Raw genomic sequence first — 27,796 nt, 5'->3', positions numbered from 1 at the left:
GAAACCTCGTCCATACAAAAAAAAAAAAAGCGAAAACTTACTCGAAGCGCGCCGTTGAGAGCAGCGACCATGGATGGCAGTGCCGCTGCAGCACCAAGTTCGAGCACTCTGAGTTTTGAAGTTTCAATCATCATCATCATCACCATAGCATCACCATAGCATCACAATAGGGAGATTAGCATCAGTGTCGAAGATTCGTTCCACGAGGCGCTTGGCACAGCAAGTTTTGTTGGCGATTGGGGAGCCCTCACGTACGTCTTGCCGCGAACCAATGCGCAGTGTTCGTCAAAGTAGTGTGCAAGATGGACGCCAGCATTCCACATGCAATGCGCCCACAGCGAGTGGTGCCCGACGAGACGCACGCGGAGTTCTGTCATCCAGAAAACGCCAAGTCCCACCGCCACAGACAACAGCAGACAGTCGTCAGCAAACATGGTTGATCGTTGATCATGCACAGTCAACGATAATGGGCCCGATAGGCAGCTGCAATGATCCTTGTGGGACGGAAGGTCGTTCATTCACCTGCTGGTACTGCTCCAGCGACCGTGCGAGCGACAACATGCTCGGTCGGCGGCGGGGTCTTTGGACGAAAGTTCTCGGGCTCTTCGAACATTGCATTGCCATCGAGTGACAGCTCGGCCTCGTTGTCGTGGTCGTCGGATGCTGGATTCATAACCAAAAGGGAGACTGACTGAGACGACTTGAGACTGAGACGCTCAGATTCAGTCTTGTCGTGTCAAATGGCAATGAGACACAATTTGCAGTGACGTGATAAGCAAGTACCACTCCAGTGAACAACGACAACGCGGCAGCATTGATTGACTTTTGCATTGGCGTTTGCATTGACTTTTTGCATTGAGTTTATTGTTTCAATTGTTGTCGCATAATCCGCTTTCATACTCCAGTCCATTGCTCGTTTTTTTAATTGTAGATACTTTTTGCTTTTTCATTTGGGGCGTATTCTGATGGAGCTCGAACGACCCAGGCCAACGACAGCAAAGAAGGCCAAAGCCAAAGCCAGCGTCGTCGTAGCGCACGATGATGAGGCGCCTGCCAGTCACGCCGCTGCAACTACGGCCACTGTCGAGCACACACAGGATGCTGCTGCGGGGACTGCGGCGGTGGTGGTCTCGGTGGACGACCCACAGCCAAGCGAGCAAGCTGCGTCATCATCGGCGACGACTGCCGCTCCCGAAGCTGTCTCGTCTTCTGCTGCTGTTGCTGCTGCAACTGCGTCTGCTACTAGTACTAGCGCTGCTACTGCTGATGCTGATGTGGCTGTGGCGGTGACAGCAGCATCGCCGCGGGTCGACGCGGTGAAACAGTCAGGTAAACAACATACAGCTAAAAGCGCAAGGGGGTTTTCTGAGTTGGCAAGACAGCGTTGAAACAACGACAGCAAACACGGAAGGGTCGTTATAAAAACTAGCAACAGAAAACCAAACAACAAGAACGACAAACGCCGTGGAAAAAAGCTCAGAACAAGACAAAAAGTCTGAGAACTTACGACACACTCAACCACAGCGTAACGCTAACTCTTTCGCTCTACCTTTTTGCTTTTGCAGACCATACCGCGTACAAGTACCCTGCGATGCGAATGTCTCAGCAGCAGGTCGCAGGCCTTCACAGCTTTGAATCGGCAATGCTCGCCTTCCCGGAACAAGCGGACGAGGCGTCAGCGCCAGTGATGGACTATGACCAACCCAATCCCTACACGGCGTCGACAGAGGTACCCAGTAGCGCTCCGCCCGCTGGCGAGATGCTGTTTGATGCCGTGGCAGCCACCGCGCCGGCCGGCGAGTTTGAGCACACGCACGTGAGCTTTGAGCTGGAAGCCCCGCAAGAAACCGTTGCGACAGCGCCGGCGTTATATCCTTCGCTCGCTGCTCTGGAATCTGAGATTTCCGAGAGCTTGGATGCGACGCAAGAGAACGGTACGACAGCCGTTTTTGATCGACTTCTTGGTATTGGTTCCCGTCCCTCACTTTATGTTTCGTTTGGGCTTCACCTCTCTTTTGTGATAGTGCGGCAAGCACTCACAGAATCCGAGCTTGCAGCCTTGTATGACAACAAGCTGTTGACGGACCAACCTGAACTCACATCGTCGTTCCTCAAGGTACCTTTTGCGAGCTGCATCTGTGGTCGTCTTTTGCTTTTGTCCTCGTACTTATTTTTTTGTTGTTTGCTCCTTCCAAATGCCGCTCCCAATTCCAGCGATTGACACGGCCTCATTCTGAATTTTATGCGATGGTTGAACGGTATCGCGACGCGTTAGACCGGTTGTACGTCTCCCGCAAGGCCGTAGAGGTAGGCTTTCGCTTGTGATTGATGCGATGGCTTTTGTTGAGCAGCCTTCTAACCCACACTCGATGTTTTGGTCTTGTCCAGTTGTTTGAAAAGGACAGCCGAGAAGCAGAACAATTCGTTTGGTCCTTTCGCAAAATTGCACTCAAACAAGAAGGCGTCTGCGGGGATGGCACGCGCGTCTCTGGAGGCTTGACCCACGAGGTAGCCGAAATCAATCAGCAGCGACTGCAAGAACTGCGAGAATCTCTCGACAAAGCGCGACGAGAGCGTAATTTTGTGAGTACTTTATGGCGTTGGTGTTCTTGTTGTTTTTGGTTGTTCTTGCTCTTCAAATGGCCAACGCCGCCCCAATCCTCCGACCCTCACTCACCGTTGGATGGGATTCTCCTCCCCCTGTGTTCGTTGCTTTCCTGGTGTCAATCATTCGGATGAACAGACTCATTTGGAGTACGACTACGAAAGCCGAATTGCGTTTCTCCAAATTTGCCTCTATCTGGATGAGTTTCTGGCCGAATCCGCTACCTTTACGCAGTTGACACCTGCATCACCTGTTGTGTCGTTGCCAGACGCGACAACATCCGCTCGTCCCGATGTAGATCTATTGAAACGGTTCCTCGATGTGCTTTTTATCTTTTTGCGGTCGGATCCACCGATAGAAGAGTTCCGGCAATCGCTTCGACAGTGGATTGACCAGCTGGTAAGCAAATGTTGCTGTCGAACCCGCTTTTTTGCTGTTCACTTGTCGTTCCTCATGTTCGCGTTGCTTTTGCTTTTTGCTTTGCGTAGGCCTCCGTTTTATTGCGGTGCGCTTCTGTGAGCGACCATCGCTACCTCCTGCTGCACTTGGTTCGCTGCCGTGGAGTTGGCGAATGGGGATCCCGGCTTTTGCAGTTTCCCGAGCAGTTGGACGACGGCGGAGTTGACTTGTTTGGAGTCCAGCTGTCCACCCTGCTCTCGCCGCTGTATGTGGCGGCGGCGAGCTCCGCTTCCCGGGAATCCAGCGCTGCCGCCCCTACATTTTCGGTTGCCGCGGAGCTGCAAGGCGGACATCCGTCGGTGTCGAATGAGCACGCCGACTCCCCGATGGAGTTGCTGGTCAGTGCGCCGTCCTCGCCCGCCCAGCAAACCGTCGAGCCTGCGACAGCACCCGTGTTTCCGCCTCCTCTTTCCGCCGCTGGTCCCACTTCAACAGCTCCCAAGCCAGAAGGGGCCTCTGGTGGAAATGAGTGGGTCGTGGTCGATACAAGCTTTATGCCGGAACCGTCGTCTGCCTCCGTCGACTCGCATGTGGTGACTCCCGCGCCAGATGCTCCCGGATTGCCACCAGCCGTTCGCCCAAGCGTGCCAATCGTGGCTGGCCCTCGCCGACTCTATCCGCGCTTTGGCGCGTGCGTGCTGAATGAAGACGACATGGTCGCATTGCTGGAACAATTCCCGTTCGGTCGGCTGTTCTCTTTCGTGCTCAACATTCACATGGAAGCACATCCGTTGCCAGTGTCGGCAAACGAGCGGCATGGCCCCTCTGTGGCTCTCGGGTCGCGCTTTGCGGCCCCGCGCAACAACAATAATACTCACACCTCGACCTCCAACACGGCGAGCCGCTCGTCTTCCAGCGTCCATCGCGTCACTCACGACGTAACGCATCAATCTTCACAAGGCTTGCTCCGGCTGCTGGCCTATGGCACGCATTTTGTGCAGTTGCTCGCGTCCGTGTTCGCCAAAGTGCCTCCGAGCGGAAATGGTCATCTCCTCAAGCGAATTGCTCGCACCATCACCCAATCTGTCCAGTTCGTCTCGGCGCATTGGATTCTCTATCGTCAGTCGCTTGTTCATCTCATCCGCCAACACGAGCAGCAGCGGGCCAACGTCGATGGCGGTGCCGCGCGATTCAGCGAGACAACGCGCCCTGCTGCCCAGAGCTACCAAGCAACCCACCCCATGTCCGCTGGGGCTCCGGCTGATTACTATTCTCCCATTATCGCTGGCCTCCAGCTCGAATCCCCCAGCACTGCCGAGTTTTACCGCCAAATCCAGTCCCCATGCATGCACGCTAGCTCCGCTCCACATTTGGCTGCCGAAGCGCGGCGGTTGCATGAGGACTTGGCCATCCTGTCGCTCGAGTACGACCAGTTCTTGCTGCGAGCGGTTCGTTCGTTCCTCGGGGCTCGGGGCACGGGTGTTTGGCAGTTCCTCTGTGATCTTCCGTTCGAGTGTGTTTCCGTCAGCACGCGTTGGGAAATTTTCTTGCTCCTCTTCACTGGTCGTCTTGAGGTTCGTCACAACATTGACTATCAACTACTACGGGTTCGCGACTATGGCACCTGGAAGCGATTCATGCAACGAGGTAAACCCACTTTTGGGAATGGATGGATTTTTTTTTTTCCTGTTGTTGTTGTTGTTGATTTTTTTTTCTCATCATTGGTTCCGCTTTTTTTCTCCGAATCATCCCTCTTGCCTATTTGACGAATGCAGAACCCCTCTTCCGTGAACGGTTTGCGGACATTGTGATGAGCATGTCCGCATCTGAGGCCATCTTCCTGTTGACCACTTTTGCCAATCTTGCGGGCGCTTTAAGCACAGATTCCTCGGCAACGCGACTTGCTTCAACTGTGGGCGGTGCGAGCAAGACGGGTACACCCATTGAGCGACTCTTCAACACGCTCCATTCGGCTCGGTCGCCCACCACGGCGGCGGACAGCCTTGACGAATCTGCCTCGGGCTCTCTCGCCGGGTTGTCGCCCGTGACCCAGCTGGATTTGCGCGCGCATCTCGAGCTCGTCACTGTGATTGTCGAAGAGCTGTTCGAAGTGTCGTACGTGAACATTTTGACGCGCGAGCTTTGCCACAAGTCCGGGCACGACCTGATTGGCGTGGTGTCCCAGCGCCATCCCATCGTCGTGTCCATGCTGCTCGAACGCGTTCGTACCGATATTGATGCTCTGGGCTCTCCGGTGCTGGCGCTTTTCCAAGGCTTGGAGTACTCGCGCTGGCATCTCACCGAGGACGACTTTCTCGTGTTGCAAAGCATGCTCCTTGCCCCGCTCGGCTCACTGCGCATCCGTCTTGCTCAGCACGTGATTCAGCAGATGAACTGGGGTACGGTTGCGCCACTTCAGGCTCAGTCGCTTTTGGGATTGGCCGCGCATCCGCCGCTGCCGCCTTCATCTCAGCAGCATCCACCCGTGCCCCACCGCATTCCACTCAACTCGGACATGTTGTTCCTCGACACAACGTGGCATTGGCGTTTCGCACTCTTGCTTCTGCAGGCCAACCACTTTCACGTGCCACCTGCCACCACTTACCTGAGCCAGCTGAATGCTATTGCGCAGCGAACGCTCGGCGCAGCAGAAATTGTCTTTGGGGAGTGGGCTTGGTCAACCATGTTGAGGTTGGAACTTCGATTGCCTGCAGGCGCACCACGCCCTTCCCACCATGGCTCCCTCGGGCCACAAGCGCGTGACTTTCCGTGGATGTCCACTACCATGCTGCAACGACGCCAGCTTCCCCACGACAAGGCTCGGGTCCAATCAACGTCGCAGCAACCGCTACAGCAGTCGCAGCAGCAGCAGCAGCCTGAGCATCCAAACAACGAACGATCCGAATGGGAGCAAAAGACGCTCCGCATTGCACACTTGATGGCTGATCGCCCGCTGGCGCCAATGGAGTTGTCCGATGAGCGCGCTGCCGCCATTGTGCAAGCACAGGATGTCCCGCTCGGCATGTACTGTGTGCTGCAGATGACAAAGTTGGGATATGCGGAGAATTCGATCGACGCAGCGAGCTTTGAAAAGCTGGTTCAACTGCAGCAGTGGTACCGCTTTGACGGTGTAAACCGCCTCTTGCACGACATGCTGCCAGTTTGGGTCGAGCGTCGAGCGCAAGCGCTTGCCAACATGCCCGAGTTTGTCTCCATTTTGGAAGCGCAAGTTCGTGCAGACGCCTCCATGTTTAGCAACCCGTTGAGCCTCGCCATGCAGAAAGTCAGCCTCTTGGCACCGTCGGCGCCAACGGATTTCCTCGGACAGCTCGTGCGCCTCATTCATCGACTGGTGCTTGTCGACGCCGACTCTCCTGTGGCTCAGCGACAGTGGACAGAGTTCTTTGCCCTCGCGTTGACAGCCATTCCTGGCTGGTACAACCGCAACGATGTCCGCCTTGTGGTGGATGCGCTTTGCCGCGTCTCTATGGTTGTTGGTTGGCATCCTTGCGTGCTCTCCACGCTGCTGGCCCGCTACACTGCGCTTCAAGGCGATCGTGGCACCAACCAAGCACCGCTCGCTCAAAACAATGCTTCTGCTGGCGGCGCGTCCTCGTTTTTCAGTCCCTTGTTGAACTTGATCTCTGCGGCCACGTCCAAAGCGCTGCCTGCCGCGCCCATCAGCTTTTTGAACAATCCACAAAACTGGTCCGTGTCGTCGCTCATTCCCTTCTTCCGCCCGGTGACGCTTCCCGGCAAGTTCCCGTGGCTGGCATTCCAGGTTTTGCTCATGGAAACATGCCAAGAAACGAGCGTTCGGAAGCTCTTCTCGGGACTCTTGCTGAGCGAAATTCGAATGTCGCCCGACGCCGTCCACCGGTCGCATGTCGAAAAGGCGCCACAGCTCGTCCCACTAGAGCAGTTTACCATCTACAAGTGGGCATACTATGCCCTCAATCTGCCAACAAGCTGCCCCGTCTTGCCGCTGTTCTGGCAAATGTTCTTTTGGCTTTACTTTGAAGCGTTTCCCAATCCGTACGCTGTTGGGGGCCAGCGTGCGCCCCAGGGCACCAATAGCATGGCACCTGCCAGCATGTACTTTATTGGCCAGCGTTACTTTAGTGCCACTCAGCGAGAGATTTTGGATCAGATGCGGCTTCGGCTGCACCAGTTGCTGGATGTCTATCGAACGCTTGCAGAGTCGACGCCGAGCGAGGGAACTGCTGGCGGCGCGGGAACGGGCGTGGGCGACTTGCCAGTGAACTCTGGTGCAGCGGCGCTCTCACCGTCGTCGTCCAGCGCTGCCCTTCTAGCGGCGCGCTCGAGCCAAATCACTTCGACTGGCGGTCGATTCAACGTGTCCCCGCTTCATCTGATTGCGGCAGAGGCAGGCGCCGAAGACCCGATCGACGTTCGCATTCCCCACACTCGCGCCTACTATCTCGAGCTTGCCACGCTCTATGAGGCCATGTTGAACTGGATCAAGCAGGAGGCACTCAACCCGTTGCTTGTGTACGATGCGCGACAGCCTGCGTTTTGGCAACTTCAGCGTCTCGCGACCGTGCAACACTCGTCCCAGAACTGCGACCCGGAGACGGTCGCGCATGCGCCCTGGATGGATGTTCTTCCACGCTCGGCTCTTCGCGCAGTTCTGACCGCCTACTCGTCCAACGGACGCCGCGGCGGCAGCGGCGGCGGCGATGCGGCGTTGTTGGTGCAGCCTACTGCGCGCAGCTCGCCGCGCAGTGAGACAACCGAGTCCCTGTCTGACGAGGTCACGATTGCCATTGGTGGAGGCTCCTCCGCGACAACGGCCTCGTTGGCTGGAATTTACAAGGAGCTTGCGCTCAATCTTGCAGTCCGCCACCCGCCTCCCCGCCTCATTCCTGTCGTGCCGCAGGAGGCCATCTCTGCCATCTTTTCCTTGCAGTGCGAAAGCGACATCCTGCCAATTGTTCAAGACGAGATGAATGTTCTCGGTCGCGCTGCACGGGCGTTTGCCACTCGTCTGGCAGTGCTCGTGGCCCGGGATGCAGATTTTCTCGACCTTCTGCCGACGCTGTACTTTAACCGGCAGATGGAAACCATTGTGCCCGTTCCCTGTGACCAACGCAAGCATGCCAGAGTGTGCTCTGCCCCAGCACAGATCAAGTTCAAGTACCGCCTGCGCGAAACGGACGAACGGACATCGCACTTGATTGACGCCAACCGCAACGCGGTTCATTCTCTCCCTGCAGGAGAGGCGTTTGATCTCGAGCAAGTGTGTCGCGCCGTGTTGCAAATTCTGCGAGTTGTTCGGGCCTTGCACAGCAACGCGCAGCGCCCGATCTCAGCTGCTCCCAAGCTTCAAGCGGCCGGTCGGCACATTTTTTATCACATTTTGTCGCTCATCAGCGACAGCTGGGAACAGTATGCGCCCACCCGGTCGTTCCTGCGAGAAGTGCTGACGCTGCTTGGTGAAAGTTTTGTCGCGTCCATTCCCTCGGAAACACAGCATCTCTGTGATCGCATGCTGCGCGCCCCAGTGACCATGGTCCCGTATCTGGCCCACCTGTTCCATCCTGCTAACGTGCCGGATGCGTTCGTGCCCATGTTTGTTCGTGTTGTTGGACTGCTGTGCGACCAGCGCGGAAATGGAGTGTCCAAGACCACCACCACCAGCAGCAGCAGCAGCAGCAGCAGCAGCAGCAGCAGCAATGCCACCAGCAACAGCAACAGCAACAGCAACAGCAGCAAAAATCTCACCGACTTGGCAGCTGCTGGGGGAACAGAGGCAAACGGAGGCAACTCGGTCGTTTCGGCGCTTGAGCGGGTGGTAATGCGCTTCCACGTGCATGAATGGCTCGGCGCAGCAACCTCCGCGCGTGACGGGCAAACTCTGAAGGACGAAATCCAGCTTCTCGGCGCGCTTGTTCGCGCGCTTTGCGAGTGTGGTGCTACAGTCCCCGCCCATTATGCTGGCATCTTTAAGCATTGTCGCGAGATGCTGGTCAACTTGCTGTCATCAACGGGGCTCTCCCTCGTCACTGAAACCATTCGTCTGCTCATTGCCAGCTCGGTCGACCAGCAGATCGATGCTCAGATTTGGTGGGATGTCTTGCTCATCTACTATGGCTTCTCGCTGACCTCTGAACCCGAGGCGTTCCAACAACAGAGCGACCTGGATGGTGACGACGACGATGACGAGGCAAGCCATGAGCCTGCCTCTGTACCCAATGCAGCGACAGCAGCCATCAACCAGAGCGACGCACGCCTCCTCCCCCGCTCCTGGCAGCAACTCACGCAGGAGGCCAGCCTTGTGAGCGAACTGTTGTTCTATCACCGCAAACGCCTGGGAGGCTCGCTGCATCGCTCGCTCGGTGCGTACGTCGACCCTGTGCTCGAACTCTCGCGACAGCTCGTGCGAATGGCCTGTCGAGCCATCCTTGCCGAAGCCCACGTCCAGTCTCGCGGTGCCTATAGCACAGAGTCTGGAGGCAATATTGCCAGCTTGGCAATTGATCCCGACGCCATGCAAGCCATGTTGGCGATGCTGCACGGCGCTTGGGACATGGTCCAACAGCTGTATGGGCCGTGGGTGCTCGCGACCAAGGACATGCCAGAACCATGGTTGTCTGGCGGCGTCAAGTCTGTGCAAGTGGCAACGAAGGCCCTGACGTCCATGTGCTCGGACATGTCGAGCGTGCATGATACGCTCTTTATGGATGCCATCACGCTCGAGTGGTTCTGGTCGTTCTACACGCACAGCATTGTCAGCGTGGCGCCTCAGTCATGCCTTCTCCTGTATCATCAGTCGTTTGCCCAGCTTCCGTGGCACCGCTTGCGCCTTGATCTCGAGACGATCAACAAGTTGGTGCTTCTCATGGACACGCGGCCGGCCGAGTCCTGCGAGTTTATTGCGCGCGTGCTTGGTCCGCTTTTGTTGAGCGATCCTGGTCGGCTGCAGTTTGCCATTACTCAGCGCCAGATGCATGATGACTTGCAAAGCCAATTCCAGGCTCAGCAACATCCGTACCACCAGCAACCACCTGCTCCGAGAGCGTACGGCAACGCCTTCTTTGCTGAGCTTTTGCGGCTCTTCCTCCGGCTTGTCAACGAGGTCTCGGGCCCATCCCAAGAGTCGCTGGTTCAGGTGGCCACCAAATCGAATGTGCTGGCATGGGGCTTGCTGTCCGTGCCGGCCTACCAATCAGTCGCGTTCGACAACATGGCCCGTGGAGCGGCCGACTCGCTGCTCGAAACAAATTCGCGGTCATTCCACGCCATGCGCCTGCTGCAGACGGTTGGAGACTTTTCCCTGATCGAGGGCGCGGTCGAGCTGCCGCGACTGGAGGGGGCCGTTGGGAAGCTCGCCGTCTTTATTCGCTACTGTGTGCGCGCGGTGGCCAAACTTGCCAACGTTCCTCTCAACAGCCTGTCCACGTTTTCACAGCAGCTCATGGGTCACATTTGCAACCTCATCATTGTCGCCACCTCTTCACGGCTGTGCGGCGCGCGCCTGCTGGACGATTGGACGAGCCTCCTGCTCGCAGACGTGCTCGAGCTGCTCAACACATCCAAGGCCAGCGAGGCTGTTGTCAACGCGTTCGCCCAGTCGCTTCCAGAATTTTTGGATCGGCCCGAATCGACGCCACTCGTGCTTCCAACCATTTCTGCGGCGTGTCGGATTGTCGGGTCGTCGCGTCGACTGGCCTGGCTCCTCGAGGGTGTCATTCAGCGCTTTTACCTGATGCCCACGCCGGATCGGATTCAACTGCAGCAGTCGTTTGCCCAGCAACAGATGCAGCAACAGCAGCAGCTCGGCATGCCGTTGCTGCCGCTCTCGGATGCGGCAGCGCTCATTCAAGCTCATGGCTGGTCTGTGTTGTGTGCTCGCTTGCGCCTCCCCTCGCACAAACTGTCCGCACTTGCCGAGGAGGCGGCAGACCAGGGCTGTGCGCTGACCCTGTATGCCATCTTGGCGCAAGCCTTGATGCAGCTGGGTGGTGGTGCTGGCGTCGCTCAGGATGGCTTCCAGCTTTTGCAAGCTCCAACTGGCTCGTCGAGTAGCCCCATGCCCTCCGCGGGCGCAATGCAACTCCCGGCGTGCGTTTGGCCCTCGCGCCGTGTCCTGTTGCTGGACATGTTGCGGTGGATTTCCGTCGTGGCGCGCAAAGGTCAAGGGTGTGAACCCAAGACTGTGCTGCTGCTCCACCGAACCTTGCAACTTGCTTGTGAACAAGCCGAGTTGGCTCTTGCGGCCGGCGGCTTGGCCCAACACGGCTCCCAGTACATCCATGGCGATGAGAACGACTTTGTGCCGCCATCCAGCAACGCCATGGCGGTGGCGGCCGTCCAACGAGGAGATGTTGCGTCGGTGCTGGAGCTTGCTACAGGTCTGCGCAACCTGCTGGTGACACTGGAGCAAGTGGGCGAGGAGCCGACTGGCATTCTCAACGCGATTGGGCTTGGCGCCAAGTCCCCGTTCAGCGTCGAGTACCGCTTTGTTGCGCGTGCTACTGCCTTGTACCTGGCCGCGCAGGTGGCCTCCATGCCAGAGATTTCGGCAGTCCTCGCGGCCGACCTCTCGCTGCCAACGACGCCTCCAACGGCACGAGATGCGGCGCTGCTGCGCACCGAGGCGTCAAACCCGGTCATCTTTGCCGCCGCGGCTACTGCTGCCACTGCAACTGGCTCCAATGCTGCACCGGCGTCCGCTGCTGCCAACCTCGACAGGGCGCTCCGACAATTCCAAAAGACCGCGTCGTCGCGTGCGCTCGAGCCGTTGCAGCAGCACGTCGGGTACGTGGTGGCGTTTGTCCAAGACCCGTCCCACACCCTGCTGCACACCCCTCAGTTTGTGGCCAACCTCGCCTCTCGGCTTTTACTGAACGAGCGGACCAAGTTTTTGGATGTTTTGGCGGCGTCTCGTTGAAGCGGATGTTTTCGTTTGTGTTTGTGTGGCTTTGTAGAATATGATTTGCGTATTTTGACACTCTTGTTCAGTAGGTGTGTTTGTTCAGCCCTTCAGCACGCATGGATTGCTGCATTGAACATGACGAATCGGCTCGAGCTCGAGCTGCGCCAGTTTCCCTTCAGGTTTAGCTTTTGTCACAGAGAATCGCTGAGAATTCCCCTATGCCAAGAGTAGCTTTCCTTTTTTGTGTTTCTGGGATTTCGAAGTGTTGATTTAGATTCTCAGTTTTTTTTTTTTGTTTTTTTTAATTCTTTTTTTTTTTTTTTTTTCCAACTGGCTATTTGTAGCTTCGATTTGCTGTAAGGCCGCTCTTCGTCCCACTCACTCGCTCACTCGCTCACAAGGCCTGACTCGAGGCCTGCTTTGTGGGTTTCTGCCAGTCGTTGCCCCACCTCTGCTCTCAGCTCAGCTCGTTGACCGGCTCCTGGCTCTGAGATCTCTGACTTTGGCGAGGTTTGGCAATGCAAATGCATTCAAAAAAAAAAAAAAAAAAAAAAAAAGGAGCGAAGCTTCGATGCACGTTCGGAGAAGCTCCTCATAGCCCCCAGCCCCCGTGTCACGTTGATGCCGCACCGCAGGCTTGGGGATGGCCGTACGGACACCATCGGACACGCGCTTCGGCCCTTCGTCCCCTGCTCGCGTCCCACAAACAACCAGCTGTTTTTTCCCTTCCCTTCCCTTCCCTCATGATTCTCAAACCATAAAATCAAAAAAAAAAAAAAAAAAATCCCCTTCGTCTTTCCACAACACAAGACTTTTTTTTTTTTTTTTTTTTTGAAACCAAGTTTTGTTTTTTGTTTTTTTTCCCTCGTTGATTCTCTTTGCTCTGCACTCGCGACCCCCCCCCGACACGCGGCATGTTGGTCATCACAGAACTATGTACGGTGTGTGTGTGTGTGTGTGTGTGCGAGGGCTGACCAGGGGGAAGGGCAATCCCGCGTTGTGTCGCGTCCCGTGTGGGCCACCGTTCACGTTCTTGCTTTTTGGCTTTATGGCTTCATCGCTCACCGGCTTTTTGACAGACAACCATCCACGTTCCACAATCATCAACACGCTGTGAAGCAAGCTAGAAGACTTGTCGTCGTCGTCGTCGGTCGAAGAGAGCCCAAACCAAAGTAGGATGGAGACAGGCTTGGCGCAGTCCGCCTCGGCGCCTGTCGTTGCCGCTGCCGACGCGTCGGTCGTGCCGTCTGCAACCGCCACGCTGCATGTGCCGCTGTCACTCGCGCCCATCGCGACGGGGGTGGGCAGCACGGCGTCGACTGCGTCGTTCGCGTCGACCAACTCATCGCCACCGGCATCGCCAACGGGAGGCATTTCGGACAAGCGCCGCTATTCGAGCAACAGCTCGTCCAACAAGCTTGGGCATCGCAAGGTTGTCGACGGCGAGGTTGTCTACAAGAAGACCCCGTCGTCAGACCTCATGCAAGGCATCCAGCTCGGCATTCGGCACTCGGTCGGCAGCATCACGCCCAAGCAGTCGCGGGATCTCCTGATGATTGATTTTGAAGAGCACGAGATTGTCGACTTTCCGAGCGAGGGCGGCACTTACACGCCCGCGCACTCTAGCAACTCTTTTCGCTTCAAGTCGTACGCCCCTCGCGCTTTCCGGCACTTCCGTGAAGCCTTTGGGATTAAGGCTGAAGACTTTATGCTCTCCTTGTGTAATGAGCCGCTGCGCGAGCTCTCCAACCCGGGTGCCAGCGGTTCCCTCTTTTACATGTCGCACAACGATCACTTTATTATCAAAACTGTCCAGCGGCGGGAAGCCCTGTTCTTGCGGCAGCTGCTTCCGGGTTATTACATGGTGAGTTTTTTTTTTCGAGTGTGTGGTTTTTGACGTGTTTCTGAGTTTTGTTTCTCGCTCGCTTGTGCTTTTCAACTTTTGTTTCGTGTGTATGTGATGCTTGATTGATCCCTTTGTGCTCTTTTTGTTTTCTTTCTTTTCTCGGTCCACAGAATCTGACGCAAAACAAAAAGACTTTGCTGCCTAAATTTTTCGGCCTGTATTGCTACAAGAGCGCGCTTGGTTTTAATATCCGCTTTGTTGTCATGAACAATTTGCTTCCGTCCATTTTCCGATACCACGAGCGTTATGATCTGAAGGTACCGCGACTCGCTCGAGAGCACTGTTGGTTGGCTGTTGGTTGGCTGTTTTTTTCATTGCTTCGCTTTCGCCCGCTGGAAACCCGCGCCTGACAATTTTTCGTGTCTTTGTCGTCTTCGCAGGGCTCAACACACGCGCGCATGGCGTCCCAGAAGGAATGCATGAAGAGCGACCCTACTTTCAAGGATTTGGACTTTATGAACAAGCATCCAGAAGGCATTTACCTGCCTCCAAGTACTTACGAGGCTTTGATGCGTGCAATGCAACGCGATTGTTTGGTGAGTTGCACTCGGACTCGAGTTTGTCGACCACATCGGGATTCGGGACTCACTTTTTACGTGTGTCTGTGTGTATCTGTGTGTGTGTGCGCGCGCCGTTGTGGGGCTTGATAGGTGCTGCGAAGTTTTAAAATCATGGACTACAGTCTGCTTGTGGGCTTGCACAAACTGGATGAGACCGAGTTGCAGCGAAACAGCATGGACTCTCAAACCAGCATGCCCGACGTCACGCCGCCTCCAACGCACGCCAACTCGTTCGACTTGATGTCTTCGCCCGACAAGCCGCAATCCTTCTTCTCGTCACCGCGCGCTAGCGCCTCTGTCAGCAAGGAAGAGAAGAACGAGTCCCTCCGGCGTGCTGTCCTCTACAAGAAGTTGTCTGAAATTGCAGCTGTGACCGGCACTCCATTAAACGTGCTCAACAAAAAGTTTCAGAAGCAGGTCAGCTATGTTGCTGACATTTCTGAAACGCTGGATCTCGATCCAGAACTAGAGACGTACGTTCCGATCCGTGTTGTACTGGTTGGTTGGTTGGTTGTTGTTGTTGTTTTATTGTAGCTGCAGTTTCTCTCACTTTTTGGCCTTTTGGATTTGATTCCCTTGTGTCAGGTATGCGGGTGGTATGCTCGCCTACACGGACAAGAAGGAGCGGTGTATCATCTTCCTGGGTATTATTGATATTTTGCAGCAATACCAGCTCAAAAAACGCCTCGAACATTCATTCAAGGCGTTGCTGTATGATGGGGTAAGTGAGGGGGTGGCGGTGGTGGTGGTGGTGGTGGTGGTGTTTGTGTGCATAGCGGCGAGGATGAGGTTTCTCATTCTGTGATTCATTCATTCCTTGAACAACAACGCAGGAGGCCGTGTCGGTGACCAATCCCAGCTTTTATGCCGCTCGATTCCAAGATTTCTTTGCCAAACGCGTTTTCAAGGTCATGGGCATGGAAATGCTGAAAGAGCTCATGCCTGCAATTGCCGTCTCGATCGAAGATCCGGCAAAGCGCCACAGCACGGCCTCGGACGAAGGCACCCTTGCTGTCGTCCCCGGTGCTGGCGTCGGGGGCAGCTCCAGCGCCCGTTCCGCGTCTCCTGCTCGCGGCAAGGGCATGGCTCGGCAATCGTCGCAGCAGCATGACGAGCCGACCACGCCCAGGCCATCAGCTCGTAGCTCCGAGTCTTCGCGCATTCGCTCGGGCTCGGTAACCAGCTCCTCGCTTCTCGTCCAAATAACCCCCAAAGAATCCTCGGCCGGCACTACCAAGGACGCGCCCTCCAAGAAGGACGACAAGCCCGAACCAAACGGCTCGCCATCATCGACAACCTCCGGCGTCCCGCTCGCTGCCCCGGCGTCCAACGATTCGATTAAAATGGCTGCGGCCCATTCCGAGCAGCAAGCCGAGGAAGCCGGCTCGGCGAGCAACAACCAAACTTCGATCGTGACCCCGCCCACGCCGGTCGCTGGCAACGCTGCTCCTTTGCCTGAGACCACGTCGGCCCCCGAGGCACCGACCAGCGGCGACACAGGCGACGCTGAGAACACGGCAGTGTAAAAATTCCTGCTCGTGTCATTTCTCGTTGTTTTTGATCTTTGATAATCCTTTGTTTTCATCATTCATCACTTGTCAATGCGTGTGGGTTCTGTGTGTGTGTGTCTGTGTGATTGTTTATGCGAGAGTGTCCGTGTCTGCGTGTTTGTGTTTGTGTGTGTGTGTGTGTGTGTGTGCCTGAGTGTGTCAATTTACATCAATGTTCCATTCGGCTGGTTTTCGTGCCATATTGTCGAATTGGCGGTGGATTTGCGAGCAGTATTCTTTTGAACGGGATTTCCTCGGGGTGTTTTGGTGGACCAAGGTGGCGAACTTTTTGTGTTTATGAAAAAAGAAATGGGGTTGACGAGCGAGGCACAAGAACCAAACAAACCCTCTCGCGCGCAGCCGACATGAATGGGATGAACTTGATCAATGGTCAACAACGTGGTTTGCAGTGCCATTCAGTACAGTATTCCTTTTGTTGCTTCTTGTTTATGCCATTGGAGGGAGGTACTTCGTGACTTTCTCGTGTTTTTGTTTTTGTTTGTCTTTGTTGTTGACATCGGGCCTTATTGGCTATTTTTTTCCGCCTTCCGAGCTCGTGCCCCACCCCCCCCAGCAGGACACAAAATCAATGTAACTACTATATTAAAGTTGACAATAACACGATCATGCACCGAAGAACGCAGATGCTCACGACGAAGCAGCGCGAATGGCCTCGTCGACCTCGGATTTTAGCTTGGCCACCGCCTCGTCCACCAGCGGATCGACCTTGAGGACAAGCTCGTTCACTTTGGCGGGGTCCTTTTGTGCGCCTTCTTGGGCAAAGATTTGCAGCTTGCCAAACAGGTACCGTAACCGTGCAACGCCCAGCGTGGCACTGCTGCTCTTCAAGAAATGGGCAACCTGGGAGAACTGCTGCAGCTCGCCCTTTTGACTGGCAGGGTGACAGTTCAAGCAAACAAAGTGGAAGCAAAATACAAGAAAAAGGACAAAAGGTGAGTCACAAAAGCTCCAAACATTTCAACGTTCGGGCGTGTTACACGATAAGAAATCAACAACAAATAAAAAAAACGCACACAAAAATATGCACCACAAACAAAAAAGCAAACAGTCAAAAGAACGTACTGCAAGTCGAAGAGCTCGACCTTCTTGGACTCGAGTTGCTCAATGTAGTCGTTGACAATGGACTCGAGGAAGGAAGGGTCATCGTCGCATTCCTTGACGGCGTTGAACGACTCGTAGTCAATAATCGGAGAGGTGGTCTCGTCGAGCTGTGCCATGCTGGTGAAAGTGGCTACGGTTGTCTGCGCTTGCAAGCCGAGGCAGTCGTTGAACTCGAAGGAGACGTTGTCTGCTTGGCGAAGCGACATTGATTGCAGCATGATGGCCAAAGTTGTTTTTGGGCGACAGAACGAGAATGAGAACAAGAATGAAAAATGAAAAGTGAGCCTGCCGCATTTCCACATCCGGCTGCATTAAATGCAGCTCGGGGAGTATTCGAATGGTGTTCGGTGGGTTTTGTGTTGTCGGTATGATGTACGCAAAGTGAGCGAAGTGGTGTTTTTGCTGGATGTTTCGTTCTTCCTCACGCGATATTTTCTGCCACAGCTTCAAAAACGCTCAACATCGGGGGAAATGGACGGGTTCGGCAATTCATCGCCAAACCCAGTAGGAGGTTCGCTCGCGCGCGATATTGCCCTTCCACTCAATGACTCGATATCCAATAATCCCCCTTTGTGTTTTCAGGTGGATGAATACTCTCCTAGCACAGCACAGCACACAGCACAGCACAGGAAATAATCCCCTGTTGTGTTCCCCGCCTCCTGTCAAACCCAAATGCATTTCAGCTCAACCATGGTCCTCCCAAAACACCCGTAATCTCGGTGGGCTCCCCACAAAGTCACGACAATGAAGGCTGACAACCACCCGACCATCCTGCTCCTCGTGCAATGGCAGCGACAAACTACAGCAACAAACAATACAAAGCGAATGAAACGTTGTTTTTGGATATTTGTTTGTTTTGTTTGGGATGTTTTTTTTTCGTTTTTTTTTTTTTTTTTTTTTTTTTCTTTGGTCAGTGTTTGTGAGCGTTCGTTCGTGTCTTTTGAGGGGGTGGCGGTGGCGATTCCCAAGCGAGGGGGGATGCCACGAGTCTAGCGAATAATGGGAAACAGAGTACTCCATCGCTCTGCTGCTGCGTCTGCGTTGCGCCACTGGAACGCTGTTGCACACAGTCGCTCAAAATTCACCTCTCTCTCTCTCTCTCTCTCATTCCGAATCTCATTCGCTCTCCTTCTGCCAATCTAACCCCAACTCGCTTCCCTTCCCTTCGCTCAAACACTTTGTCTCCCACTGAGTGATCTTGCGCGACACGCTCTGACTGTCTCTCTCTCTGTTCTGTCTCGCTGCTGTTGTGATTCGCCACATTCCGAGATCTCCCCGCCCCTCTCTCTCCCTCACTCCCTGTCTCTCGGTCTCACTCTGTGCCGCGGTTCCCGCTTGCATGTTGTCCTCATCCTCTGCTCCAACAACGGCATCAGTCATCGTCATCGACGCCACTCGCTGGGACGACGAGACTCGTTCTCTCTCTCTGTTCCACTCGTCCGACCCATGTCACTGCTTTCCCCACCCCTCCCTGCTCGTCCGCTCGTCAATCACACTTCATCATCCACCATGGGCAGAACGCGGCATCTCCAGCAGGCGCCATCCCCTCTTCAAGCTCAAGCCACAACGCTCCAGATCAAGGTCGCCGTTCGTGCCACCTTCAAGCTCGAGCACCAACAATAGTACGCACCAAAGCAGAGATTCAATGACTGGCGCAGGTACATCATGGCCTTTTTGGCAACGAACAAATAAAAAGTTCAAAACAAGGGACCCTACTATGGCTTCTGAGGAGGACATGCTGTTGTCGTCGTTTTTTGTTTTTTTGTTTGTTTTTCTCATTCCCACGTAGAAATGCCCACCAAACCTCGAAGCAAGGCGACTTGACTGTTCGAGAACAGTATAAAGCCAAACTCGGCATCTCAGCGGGTTCGACGCTCAGTCGTCAATCTTTGTTCAATTCTTCCATTCTCGGTCAATCAATGGCCGCCATTGCAGGTACATCCACTCCGACCACCGCCCAGTCACGCGCCGAGATCAACCTCGTGCGATTGCTGCACCGATGCGAGGCCATGGCCAGCGGTGACCGCGAGCAGCTTCGGACGCAGGGCTCCCAGCTCTACCGCTTTGAAGAGGTTTGCGAACAGAGACACCGACTGCATTGGAGTGCCTCCCCCCCCCCCTATCTCATTTCATCTCACTCGTGGTTTCTTTTGGATAGTATGTGCGCGAACTCTGGAAGATGCTCGAGGAGCTCAGTGGACAGCAAGTCGAGTCGTCATCGCTTGCCAGCGTGTCATCCAAAAAGACCACCCCAAGCGCAGTCGCCGCTGGGAAAAGCGCACGGAGCTTGTTGCTCAATAACAGCGAGTAAGTTGTGGGTAGAGAGAAAGGGGGAGGGGAAGGGAAAGCTGTGGTTGGACTTGGTTTTGGCGCCATGAACAAGTTTCAATCCACAACCCAGCACCTGCTCACTGAACGTCATTGGATTTTGTAGTAACGTATTTGCTGGATATGCAAGACGCATTGACCAACTGCAAGCTCTCACACAGCCCGATAACGCTGATCGGATTGCATTGGCACCAGCGGTAAGCCGTTGCAATTGCCAATCTCAGCACCCATTTGTGCTGCGACAAATCTCTGACTACGTCGTGGGTTGGCATTCGCACTTTTTGTAGCCGTCCAACTACCCCACCGTGCGTACAGATGGCGGATCCAGCCTACTAGCAACCCCGACGACCTCCGGTAGGCAAACGCGTGCTTCATGACTGGACTATTCTTCTCTGACTTGCTTTCGTTTCACGTGTACAGAGATTTCAAGTGCTACGGCTCCAGCATTACTTGGGTTTGTTCGTAAAAGGTGCCATATTTCTCGTTGCTGCTTTTGTCTGCTTGCACGAGTGCAGTCGGTCGTGTGTGAAGCACACCTCGCCGCTATTGCTTGCTCACCCTCTATTCCCACTACAGCCCTGGAGCAATACAACCACCTACAGACAATAACGCATCCAAGGTGGATGCTGTCGATGTGCTGCTGCAGCACCACCGGCAAGTGCAAGACCAGCTCACCGACGAAATGCTGGTGATGGCCGCCTCGCTCAAGCAACAAGCCCGCGCTGCACTCGGCATTGTGCAAAAGGATAATCTCGCATTGGACGCCACTGAGGCCATAGCAAATCGTAGCTTGAGTAAACTCAAGGTCGAGAATGCTCGGCTTTCCGAGCAAATCAAACGCACCAAATGGGGTTCGTGTTGGATCTGGCTAGCGTTGATTGGTATTATTGTCGTGTTCACGTGGATGGTTATATTTATCAAGATTGTGCCCAAGCCCAAGTCTTCTGCGCCCGTGGATGATGGCTTTTAATCCCTAATACAGTACAAATACAAATACAGCTTTTGTATGTTTATTACTTTTACTCGAGCGTCACGCCGATGAATGGCGTCATCTCTACCATCTGACGATCATGAAACATCGAAACGATCTGAATCCATGATGTCTGAGCATGCACATGAATTCTGATCCAACTCAGTCCAAATTGAATTTCATCGTCCGCTCAGTCCTGATTCACCCTCCAAGCGAACCTCTCTCCACCGAATTCCCCCATGAACTTTTTCGCCGATGAAGCGCTCAGTCTCGACAGACTCCGTGCTGCTCTGATGCGCATGGAGGACACCATCATCTTTGGCAAGTCGAAAGCGTGTCACGACCGAATTTGACCGTCGAATTTGACCCCTGAATTTGACTCGGCTGACTTATTTTTGGGGAGCGTTCGCTGACTTGATCATCTTGGGAATGACTTGTGATGTACATCCATGACTGTTGCTTGGACGTGTGGGAACTTGAATTGGGTCAGGCTTGATTGAACGCGCCCAGTTCAAGCACAACCCGAACGTCTACCGCTCGGGCGCCTTCTCGTTCCGCCGTCCGCAAGCGCAGCAATCGGGTCTATCAAGTGTATCACCGTCGTCGTCGTCGTCATCGGTCAAGCAGCAGGCACAGACTCGGACCGAGCACTCCACCACCTCGCTCGCCACAGCGACTGTGGTGGCAACGACGTCATCGCCAGCCGTGCCTTCGTTCCTGGATTACTTCCTCCATGAAACGGAGAAACTGCATGGTAACAATGAAATACAAGAAGATGCTTGAAATTTTGGCTTGATGATGGTTGACTTACTGGGAAATGGCATTGTTGTTGTTGGCTGTGTGATCGGTTTTAGCAAGCGTCCGTCGCTACACCAGGTAAGGAATGGACACGCAACTACATCTCGCAGAGTAGTATTCGATTGTGTTGAGGCTGCTGAGGTTGTTGACGTTGTTGATTTGTGCGTTGTATGGCTTTGGACAGCCCCGATGAAAATCCGTTCTTCGACAACCTGCCGGAGCCCGTGCTTGAAGCGCTGGACTTTCCATCCGTGCTGAAGCCAAACAAGATTAACGTGAATGCGCAGATCAAGGAGGTTGGTAACATGTTGCGAGACCAGGTTTGATAAAACGCAAACCATGCCAACCAGATCCAACCAACTTTGTCCCATTTTGTCCCACTTTTTCTGAGCAGATGTACATTGAACAGCTTGTGCCAGCCCTGTGCCAGTCGGGAGATGACACAAACTACGGATCCTCGGCAACATTGGACGTCCAATGCCTCCAAGCCGTGTCCCGCCGCATCCACTATGGCAAGTTTATCGCCGAAGCCAAGTTCTCCGACCCAAAGCACACCGACGAGTATACCCGGCTGATTCGCGAGGGAAACGCCGATGGCCTCATGGCGCTGCTCACCAACAAGGAAGTCGAGCGAAAATTGCTCACTCGCTTGCACAACAAGGCCAAAATGTACGGTCAGGACGTCGACAACCTCGCATCCGACTCGTCGCACAGCAAAATCAACCCCGCGCTGGTTGTCGAGCTGTACGAAAAGTGGATTATTCCGCTCACCAAAAAGGTCGAGGTGCAGTATCTCCTGCAGCGTTTGGACGAGGACGAGCCTGCAGACCTTGAGGATGAGGAGGCCGACGAATCCTTGGCTCTCGAGGCCGAAGACCAGGTGGTTGCTCCAACGGCGGTCGTTCCCGAGATTAGCGTCGTTGCGGCAGCCAAGCCGTCAGCGCTTGGCCGTGTGCGAGCCGCCGATCAACTGCGCTCCAAACAACGTGGCAGCGAAACGCGCTTCTACTTTCTGGAAACGCCCGTCAGCGACGTGACCACAACAACTGGCAACCGGCCCCGCGCTACATCCGATCTGCAGTAGTGTGCCATTGAGTTTGAGGATTTGAATTATTTTTTTTTTCGTTGTGGTGTTGTTGGTGGTGGTGTTGTTGTTGGTGGTGGTGTGTTGTTTGCCATTGTCCTTCGCTTCGGCTTGTGTCACGCTTTGCTCAAGATTACAGCCAATTTTTTGCTAAAAGTACAAATTCTGGCAAAGTACAAAATTCCGGCGAGAAGGACCAAGCCACGACATTGGCTACACTACAATTTCTACAGACCTGTCCGCCTTGTCCTGCTCACGAGCCTTTTCGAGATGCTTGAACAAAAAGTTGACGTTGTGACCCGGCGCCTTGTTCCGACGCGCCGCCTCTTCTTTGGAGGCAAAGGTCGACTGCATCAGGTCGCGCTTGGCTTGCTGCAGCTTCAGGACGCTTTCTTCGACAGTGTCGCGCACAAAAATCGACCGAACAACAACGGGGCGCATCTGTCCGAGCCGGTAAACACGATCGACTGCTTGGTCTTCGGCACTCGGGCACCACCATGGATCGAGCACCACCACCTACAGAGCGTGAGCAAGTAAGTGAGAGTGAGAGAGAAAGAAACGGGAGGGACAGAAAGTTCCAGCGGATTCGGCATCCAAAAAAAAAAAAAAAAAAAAAAAAGCGCGAAAAAAAAAAGCCATCTGCGAGGTTTTGAAATCTTCGAGGCGTACCTGGCTGCCAGCGGTCAGGTTCAAACCGAGGGAACCACACTTGAGCGAAATCAAAAAGACAGTGACTGCAGGATCAGAGTCAAACGCCTGCAAAGCCTTCTCGCGCTGCCTGCGACCCATCCGGCCGTCAAGACGAGTGAATTGGAACTTGTTGATGGCGAGAGGTTGCTAGTACAAAAGCAAAACATCAAACAACAGTGGTCAATGAAGAAGATGGCCAGCCAAAAAAAGAAAGGTGGAACGAGTTGTCAATCGGCCTCATCAACGCATACCTCAAGCAGATCCAGCATTGATGTCCATTGAGAGAACACGACCGTCTTGATTGTGGAGTCGGTGTTTCTCGTCTCTTCCAGGATTTGCAAGAGTCGTACCATCTTGCAGCTCAGTGGAGTTGGATAGGTCTGCGCAAAGCAGATGAAGCCACAAAAGGGTCAAACATGGAAGCCAAACACAAACAATCAACAAAACCACTCGTTGTTCAAAACATCAGCCATTCTACACCTCTACCTGTCGCAAAAACGAGACGTGCCGAGAGCCTGGCTCGTCACCAGAGGTGGAAGACACGGCTGGATAAGCCGTGGCAGGGGCAACATCTTCGTCCTCGTCGTCCGAGATTTGCTGATACCGCTTGCGCGAGGAGCGAACGTTGATGACAGGCTCGGCATCATCACCAACATCCGCGGTTGGCTCGTCGATCGAAGTGTCAGGTTGCAAGGTTTCCTGGGCCTGAAACGTCGGTGTAAGTGCAGTGGGAATAGGAGTGCTTGAAAGCGACCCTGCAGCGGAGGAAGCTACGGATACTGCGGCCGAGGACGGCGCCGAGTAGAAGGGAACAGCGTCACTCGACCTTGCATTGGATAGGGTTGAGCGCGCGGCCGGGGTGGATGGCTCGGAGAAAGACGACGACGTAGCAGACGACAATCGCGAGGAAGCCAAAATGACCACCTCCTCGTCGTCATCGTCCTGGTCAACTGGCGCGGCACGATGCTCCTTGACGTCCGCTTCAGTGATTTTGCTTTCGCAAAAATGGCACCGCGCACGTTTCTGCGTTGTCGATAAAGAAGGAGGACAACAGAGTCAGGCTACAACTGCAAAAGGGGAAGAAGGAAGAATTAGCGGGTCATGTCATGCAAACAAAAAAGACATACCACTGCCAAGTCGGTGCACTTGTTGCAAAACAGGTGGCCGCAAGAAGTGAGGTAGGCCGATACCACGGGCTCGTCGCACTGCATGCATTCCACGAGGTTGCCGGAATCAATGAATGCATCAAGTCGCGCGGCAGTTGATTCGCCTTTGTTGTCCCAGTTCATGACCGAGTCGACCAGCGAAGGGTGGTCACAAAACTGTCGCAGGCGCAACAGCAGTTCCAGGATGCTCATGTAGTGTTTTCCCTGCAAAGTCGTTTGTGGGAGGCGGCGATTGTTTAGCATACACGCACATTGACCAGACCACTACAACCGCAATACCCAAAAACAAAACCCAAAAACAAAACAAAGCATTACCACATCGGCCATCAAACGCTGCAACTCTTTGAATGTTTGCTCGCTAAGCTCGCGGTACTTGGCGCGATCTTCCGGCGAAAAATCGACTTCGTCCGAGAAGACCTTCCTGTCTGGAAGCTCGATGATGGGTTTGCCGTTGACTTTCAAATCTTTGGTGCGCCTCAGGCAAATGTTGCTAATCAGTCCCTGCAACGCGGTGGAAATCGGTCCAACAGTCAGCAGTGCAACACCTGCGATCAGACAAAACTTTTGAATCAACAAAAAAAGGGAGGGGGGGGATACGCACCTGAAGAGCTTCTTGGTTGGATTGGCTTCGTGGGGCACGCTTTCCAAACATGCTTTGCCAGATGTGGGATTGGGAAAAGTGCGGAATGCGCATGAAATGAACCAACGCGAACAGATCATTCAACTGACAGGTACAACAAGTAGAAAGCGATATGTGAGTCAATGTTCGGCAAAAGGGGTGCAAGTCACAATGGCAAACGTACAGAATTTTGAATAGGGGTACCAGTCAAGCACCAGCGCCGCGCGCCTGGAAGCTGGCAGCAGCCGATGGCCATTTTCGTTTTGATTGTCCGGATGGTGTGTGCCTCATCCAAGATCACACTGTGGAGACGCAACAACAACAACAACAACAACAGAAGGAATGGAAGATATGGCAAGTCAGTCACAGAATCTCCAGCCCAAGAAATAAAGAGAAAACCCATCCAACTCACCGCCACCATTGAACCGTGTGCAAAAAAGACTCGGTGGACGGGTTCCTGATGTGCAAATCCCATTCGTTTCCAACCAGTGCGTACGTGGTCACAACCACGTCGGCATTCCGGAAAGCTGCGTGCTGCTTGGCACGATCAGGGCCGTGGTAAATGCGCACCGTCAGCTTCCCGGGCGCGTGTTTCTGCCACAAGAAACAGATAGCATCGCAAGTAGAAGCAGCACCATCGCAAAACGAGTGAGTGACACACCAAAAACAACAACTGCCAAAACGAATAACAACAAGTATCGGGGTCACGCACCGCAATCTGGCTTTCCCAGTTTCCAACAACGGAGAGAGGACAGACAATCAGTGTCGGCGAAGAGCGTGGTCGTGCGGCATCATCACTCAGCATCAGGGCAAGCGACTGCACTGTTTTGCCCAAACCCATATCGTCGGCAAGCAGACCGCCCCGAAATGGCGCTGCATCGTCCTTGCCTTCGCCGTCAGAGTTGAACAGAGACGGTGCATCTTTTTTCAGCTTGTCTGGGTTTTCTTGGCCCATCATCCAGTGAAGACCTTGCAGTTGGTAGCGCAAAAGGGTCGTTTTCAAGCCCGCCGGGGGTTCCGCCTCCGGCATTGTGTCGAAATTGTGGTCTTTGAGCATGATGGCGTCCATGATTTTAGGCAAGTCCGCTGGCGCAATTTCGACCGCGCGGAAGGCAGGCATGAGCGGCGCGTACTCGAACAGCCCCGCTGGTGCCGGCTGGCCGTCGCTCTGAGTCATGTTCGCGCGATGCCGGAAGAGGGGATTCTCCAAGGGCGTGCCCAACAAGGCACGGTGCCGATTGATTTCGCCCGGAAGCTGCCCGCCAGCATTGGAGCGTGGCCGAGCTTGCCACTGAGGCTGCGCACCTCCTCGATGCAGCAGGTTTGGATTGGGGAGGTGATGCGGATATGGGTAGCCTCCGCCTCTGGGGCCATAAGGCCCGACAGGAGCAACCATGGAGGTTGTGAAGGCTCTGTTTTGAACCACGGATTGAATCAAGTGGTAGCGTTCCGTGCCAGTTTTTGTGTTGGCGTTGGAGCGCGTCTTGATTGCATTCAGCTCGAGATCGGAGAGCTCCCGGACTTTGGCCGCGAAAGCCGCCTTGTTGCGGCTCAACTCATCGAGCAGGTTGTAGATGGAGGCCTGGTCTGCGACATCGGCTTTGGAAAGCCTTTGCTTGGCTTTTTCCTCGCAGTCATTGATGACAGAAACGCTCCATCGGACCAGTTCGTTGATGAGTGCTTGCCGACGCGGTCCATGCTGCGGTGGTGCTGCTTGATGCATGTATCCTGGCGGTATTGGTGGCAACGGCGGTGGCAAGGGCGGTGGCGGCACGCCTTGGTACAGGTGTGGATTTTGGTAGTAGTGTTGTGCCTGGCGCTGATGCTGCTGTTGCTGCTGCATCTGCTGGTAGTTCCAGTGACCCGCGCCAGGTGGATAGTACGGAGCACTGAGCCACGCAGGAGCCTGCTGCTGCTGCTGCTGCGGTTGGGCAGGGAGTGGCAGCAGCCCTTCCTGTGGTGCCGCTGCTCCTGACGGTGCTCCTGCTTTGTCGCCGAGCCGCACGTCATCGTCCACCTCGTCGTCAATCAGAATGGCGCGCGGTCGACTTGACTTGACTGTGACTTCGCCGTCCTCGCTGCTCGGGTCTTCATCCACGACAGTGACTGTGTCGGCCGAGCGACCGCTACTGCTGCTCGTCGTGTCTCCGCCTTGGACTGGCAGCGCCACAGGACTGTCGTTGTCATCCATGCCAAATCGCTTTGCGTGCGGTTGCCCACCATTGTTCAATGTCGTCGTAGAAGCATCAGCATCAGCGTGAACGGAAGGCGGCAATGCCTGTTGAGCACCGCTGTTCGACGCTTGTACGGCGCCTTCGTCCGGTCCTCCTGCGATGTGGATTGGCTCGTCGTCCGTGTCCATGTCTGCTGCTGTGCGCTTGGTCGTTGACGCCATGCTCTGTGTGTGTGTGTGATGGAAGAGGACGTCAGAGCTTCTTCATCTTCTCGCTCACTCTCCTTCTCTCACTCTCTCTCTCACTCGCTCTCACTCTCGCTGGCGTCGTTGCTTGCAATGTGCTCGATCGCTCGCTTTCTCTCCTAAGACTGAACTGAATACTTACAGCAGCATTGTCAGGCAGGGACGGCAGAGTCGTCTCCATTGTGAATCGGTTTTGCTTTCCTTTCCGTTGTGTTGCTCGATCACAGACAACAGAGAGAGAGACACACACACACACGCACGCACACAACACACACTGAAAACGAGACAAGAAAAGAACAAAGAATCCAACAACAAAGGAAGCGAATGAGGGGAGGAGAGGAAAAAAGAACAAAAAGAGACAAAGAAGAGTGAACTTGCCTTCTCGACTTCCCCTTGCTCAAGTGAGCTCATATTGGATTTTATTCTCCAATACGAGCCATCGCAGTGTGACTCGTTATTCCGATGCTGGGGTGGAGGAGGGGAAGGGGTTGGAGTTGGAGTTGGAAAACGTTGGCCAGTTCCTTCCTTTTTTCTTTGTTTCTTGTGGTTCTGTTCGGTCACCCTGATTTGCATTCAACAAAGCACGACAAACAAAGGAAAGTAACTCATCAACCATACTGAAACCAAATGAACAACCCGGAAACCCGATCGACGAAGAAGGACGGAGCTCAGTTGAGCCCT

The 27,796-nt window shown here is 54.5% G+C and overlaps 6 protein-coding genes across 7 annotated transcripts; 4 read left to right on the top strand and 2 right to left on the bottom strand.

The window, feature by feature from the left end:
- The first annotated feature begins 875 nt into the window (after window positions 1–875).
- On the top strand, window positions 876–11,978 carry CAOG_02190 (hypothetical protein). The gene is made up of 8 exons (XM_004348890.2): window positions 876–1,329; window positions 1,566–1,934; window positions 2,025–2,116; window positions 2,215–2,307; window positions 2,389–2,583; window positions 2,744–3,004; window positions 3,094–4,651; window positions 4,780–11,978. Exons 1-8 carry the CDS (start codon window positions 966–968, stop codon window positions 11,916–11,918), a joined length of 10,071 nt encoding a protein of 3,356 aa, XP_004348940.2. The 5' UTR covers window positions 876–965; the 3' UTR covers window positions 11,919–11,978.
- Window positions 11,979–12,233: 255 nt separating this feature from the next.
- CAOG_02189 (phosphatidylinositol-4-phosphate 5-kinase) lies at window positions 12,234–16,103 on the top strand. The gene is made up of 7 exons (XM_004348889.2): window positions 12,234–12,259; window positions 12,983–13,767; window positions 13,920–14,066; window positions 14,190–14,345; window positions 14,460–14,842; window positions 14,955–15,090; window positions 15,203–16,103. Exons 2-7 carry the CDS (start codon window positions 13,081–13,083, stop codon window positions 15,893–15,895), a joined length of 2,202 nt encoding a protein of 733 aa, XP_004348939.1. The 5' UTR covers window positions 12,234–12,259; window positions 12,983–13,080; the 3' UTR covers window positions 15,896–16,103.
- A 402-nt stretch (window positions 16,104–16,505) lies between these two features.
- Window positions 16,506–18,688, bottom strand: CAOG_02188. Of its 2 annotated transcripts, XM_011271851.1 has the most exons (3): window positions 18,672–18,688; window positions 17,003–17,228; window positions 16,506–16,811 (listed from the first exon to the last, which is right to left on the bottom strand). In XM_011271851.1, the coding sequence occupies exons 2-3, from the start codon at window positions 17,155–17,157 to the stop codon at window positions 16,568–16,570; spliced, it is 399 nt and encodes a 132-aa protein (XP_011270153.1). In that variant the 5' UTR covers window positions 17,158–17,228; window positions 18,672–18,688; the 3' UTR covers window positions 16,506–16,567. The 2 variants fall into 2 exon arrangements, with proteins under 2 accessions (XP_011270153.1, XP_004348938.2); XM_004348888.2 differs by lacking the exon at window positions 18,672–18,688 and having other exon boundaries at window positions 17,003–17,293.
- A 197-nt stretch (window positions 18,689–18,885) lies between these two features.
- CAOG_02187 (hypothetical protein) lies at window positions 18,886–20,369 on the top strand. The gene is made up of 6 exons (XM_004348887.2): window positions 18,886–19,113; window positions 19,200–19,348; window positions 19,476–19,566; window positions 19,657–19,723; window positions 19,790–19,838; window positions 19,946–20,369. Exons 1-6 carry the CDS (start codon window positions 18,961–18,963, stop codon window positions 20,337–20,339), a joined length of 903 nt encoding a protein of 300 aa, XP_004348937.2. The 5' UTR covers window positions 18,886–18,960; the 3' UTR covers window positions 20,340–20,369.
- A 146-nt stretch (window positions 20,370–20,515) lies between these two features.
- On the top strand, window positions 20,516–22,378 carry CAOG_02186 (chorismate mutase). The gene is made up of 5 exons (XM_004348886.2): window positions 20,516–20,660; window positions 20,830–21,093; window positions 21,194–21,215; window positions 21,322–21,433; window positions 21,532–22,378. Exons 1-5 carry the CDS (start codon window positions 20,579–20,581, stop codon window positions 22,219–22,221), a joined length of 1,170 nt encoding a protein of 389 aa, XP_004348936.2. The 5' UTR covers window positions 20,516–20,578; the 3' UTR covers window positions 22,222–22,378.
- On the bottom strand, window positions 22,314–27,471 carry CAOG_02185 (hypothetical protein). Its single transcript, XM_004348885.2, has 11 exons — window positions 27,258–27,471; window positions 25,409–27,094; window positions 25,109–25,290; window positions 24,881–24,998; window positions 24,679–24,801; window positions 24,393–24,578; window positions 24,039–24,281; window positions 23,398–23,934; window positions 23,163–23,291; window positions 22,891–23,058; window positions 22,314–22,737 (listed from the first exon to the last, which is right to left on the bottom strand). Exons 1-11 carry the CDS (start codon window positions 27,294–27,296, stop codon window positions 22,435–22,437), a joined length of 3,714 nt encoding a protein of 1,237 aa, XP_004348935.2. The 5' UTR covers window positions 27,297–27,471; the 3' UTR covers window positions 22,314–22,434.
- Window positions 27,472–27,796: the final 325 nt, after the last annotated feature.

Source organism: Capsaspora owczarzaki (assembly GCF_000151315.2).
Source record: "Capsaspora owczarzaki ATCC 30864 unplaced genomic scaffold supercont2.3, whole genome shotgun sequence".
Lineage (NCBI taxonomy): Eukaryota > Filasterea > Ministeriida > Capsasporidae > Capsaspora > Capsaspora owczarzaki.
The sequence above is the reverse complement of the archived record's forward strand: the minus strand, read 5'-3'. Positions and strand labels throughout refer to the sequence as shown.